The sequence below is a fragment of the Trypanosoma equiperdum genome (assembly GCF_001457755.1).
Source record: "Trypanosoma equiperdum strain OVI genome assembly, contig: ctg_1984, whole genome shotgun sequence".
Classification (NCBI taxonomy): domain Eukaryota; phylum Euglenozoa; class Kinetoplastea; order Trypanosomatida; family Trypanosomatidae; genus Trypanosoma; species Trypanosoma equiperdum.
Window position 1 is genome coordinate 1,833 of NW_027124042.1, and position 1,805 is coordinate 3,637.

Genomic DNA, 1,805 nt, shown 5'->3' on the forward strand with positions numbered 1-1,805 from the left:
AATAAGCATTTCTTTTGTTGCAAAGCAAAATTGCACATAATTGATTAGTTGTCGACTCTGAATGCAACAATGATTTGCCCCAGCAGCGAATGATGCTTACCCATCAGTAATTTAACTGAATGTTTTCACATTCTAACGTGGTGCATTACTTGTATGATGGTGCATGTATAATATAAATTTGCGCTTCTATTTGAAGATCAAAAATATGTTTTAATGTTTGCGAAACTCGCTGAACAAATTCTTCCTCTGAAACTTAGGAGTTAGACGGGAAAGCCAAGAAAATGTGGAAATACTCAGTTAGGTTTTTGATATGCCTGGTTTTGGTGATAAAAGAAGTGAGTTGTCAGGCATCCCCAGACGGCTCCGTAAAGAATAAAGAAGAATTTGACACACTATGCAGTTTTTTAAATTTAACACTGGGAATACGAGAGTTGGTTAAACAAAACGAGGATGAAGTAGGCGACAATGAAAACGAATATAACACTACCATAAACACAATATTGTACGGAGATGGAAGTGATGGCTCCCTTAATTGGAATGGAAAAGATCGACGCTATAATGACTGCGGTTACGTAGATGCAGTGACGTCGAGTGAAGTTGTTTTTGCAGGTAAAGCGTTGGCAGTAGATCTTCTGTGTTTGTGCAAGCCACAAAATGGTAAAGGCGAAATGGTCAATCTGTGCTATGAAAGCAACATATGGCAAAATGGTGAAGAAAGCTGGAGCAACGGAACACAAGCAGAACAGCATTGGAAAAGCGTTATGGAAAAATGTTCCACAGCAATTTACGCTGCGAGACCTGATGCCAAAACTTTGAAAACAATGAAGGAGAATCTTTCAACAAAACTAAAGGAAAGGGAAAGAGGAACGGGAAACAGCGAAACAAAGCGCTTTGGACACGGAAGTCCACCAATCACTCAATCCTGCGGAGCTTCAGATAATCTGAGGGACGCCCCTTGTGTTATGTACAAACTGGGAGGTGAGGAAACGGGAAGGCTGAACGTCGAGTGGCTTACACGACTGGAAAAACTTATCGAAAAACTGGCCAACCCTCAAAACGAGGCAAGAAAGAATGAGGGGCCGCCAGTATCGAAAGAAAATAATCCAGAAGGAGGGAAAACGCACCAACAACCTAGGGTTTCACAACCTGTTGTGCAACCCCCGGAGCAAAATGTGGAAGAAAAAAATAAACCACTCCCAGCTCAGCCACACCCACAACACCCTCAAACAGCAGCAGAGAGCGAGGCATCCGTAACATCAGGCAAAAACACAAATACAAATACGCAAACTACTACGGACACTGATCCGTTTAGTTCAAGAGAAACAAACACTACAGAATCGTCACGACAATCACAAAAGCCACTTCGACCAAAAAATGAAACTCAAGTTATTTCACCTCTGTTGGTGATTTTGTTGCTGTTGATATAAAGCAATCTAACACGCGTGATTTCTTTATGTTAATAATAACATTATTAGTATGAATAATAGTGGATTTTAGTGTCATATTTTATAAAGGTAAAGGTTACATGGAATGTGGATGATTAACGTTCTAGAAGGGAAAAACAAACCATAACGACAACGTCGCAGTTGTACTTGAGAAAAACAGGTGATTTATTACCTCTTCTAAAGGCAATTATGGTGCGACGAGAAGGTGGAGCTGGAGAGAAAGGAAGTAATTATGGATCAGTTTTAGCCCACAATATAATTACTTCAAAATATTGTCTACAAACTTAAGGAAGAAACGCGGAGGTTTTTTGTTGTTTTTACACAAAGTTTCCTGACTCTGCAGGCACTCTGTATGTAGTG

General features: G+C 40.1%; 1 pseudogene across 1 annotated transcript; it reads left to right on the forward strand.

The window, feature by feature from the left end:
* Positions 1-275: 275 nt before the first annotated feature.
* TEOVI_000897300:pseudogene lies at positions 276-1,427 on the forward strand (annotated as a pseudogene). Its single transcript has one exon. A coding segment is annotated over exon 1 (1,152 nt).
* Positions 1,428-1,805: the final 378 nt, after the last annotated feature.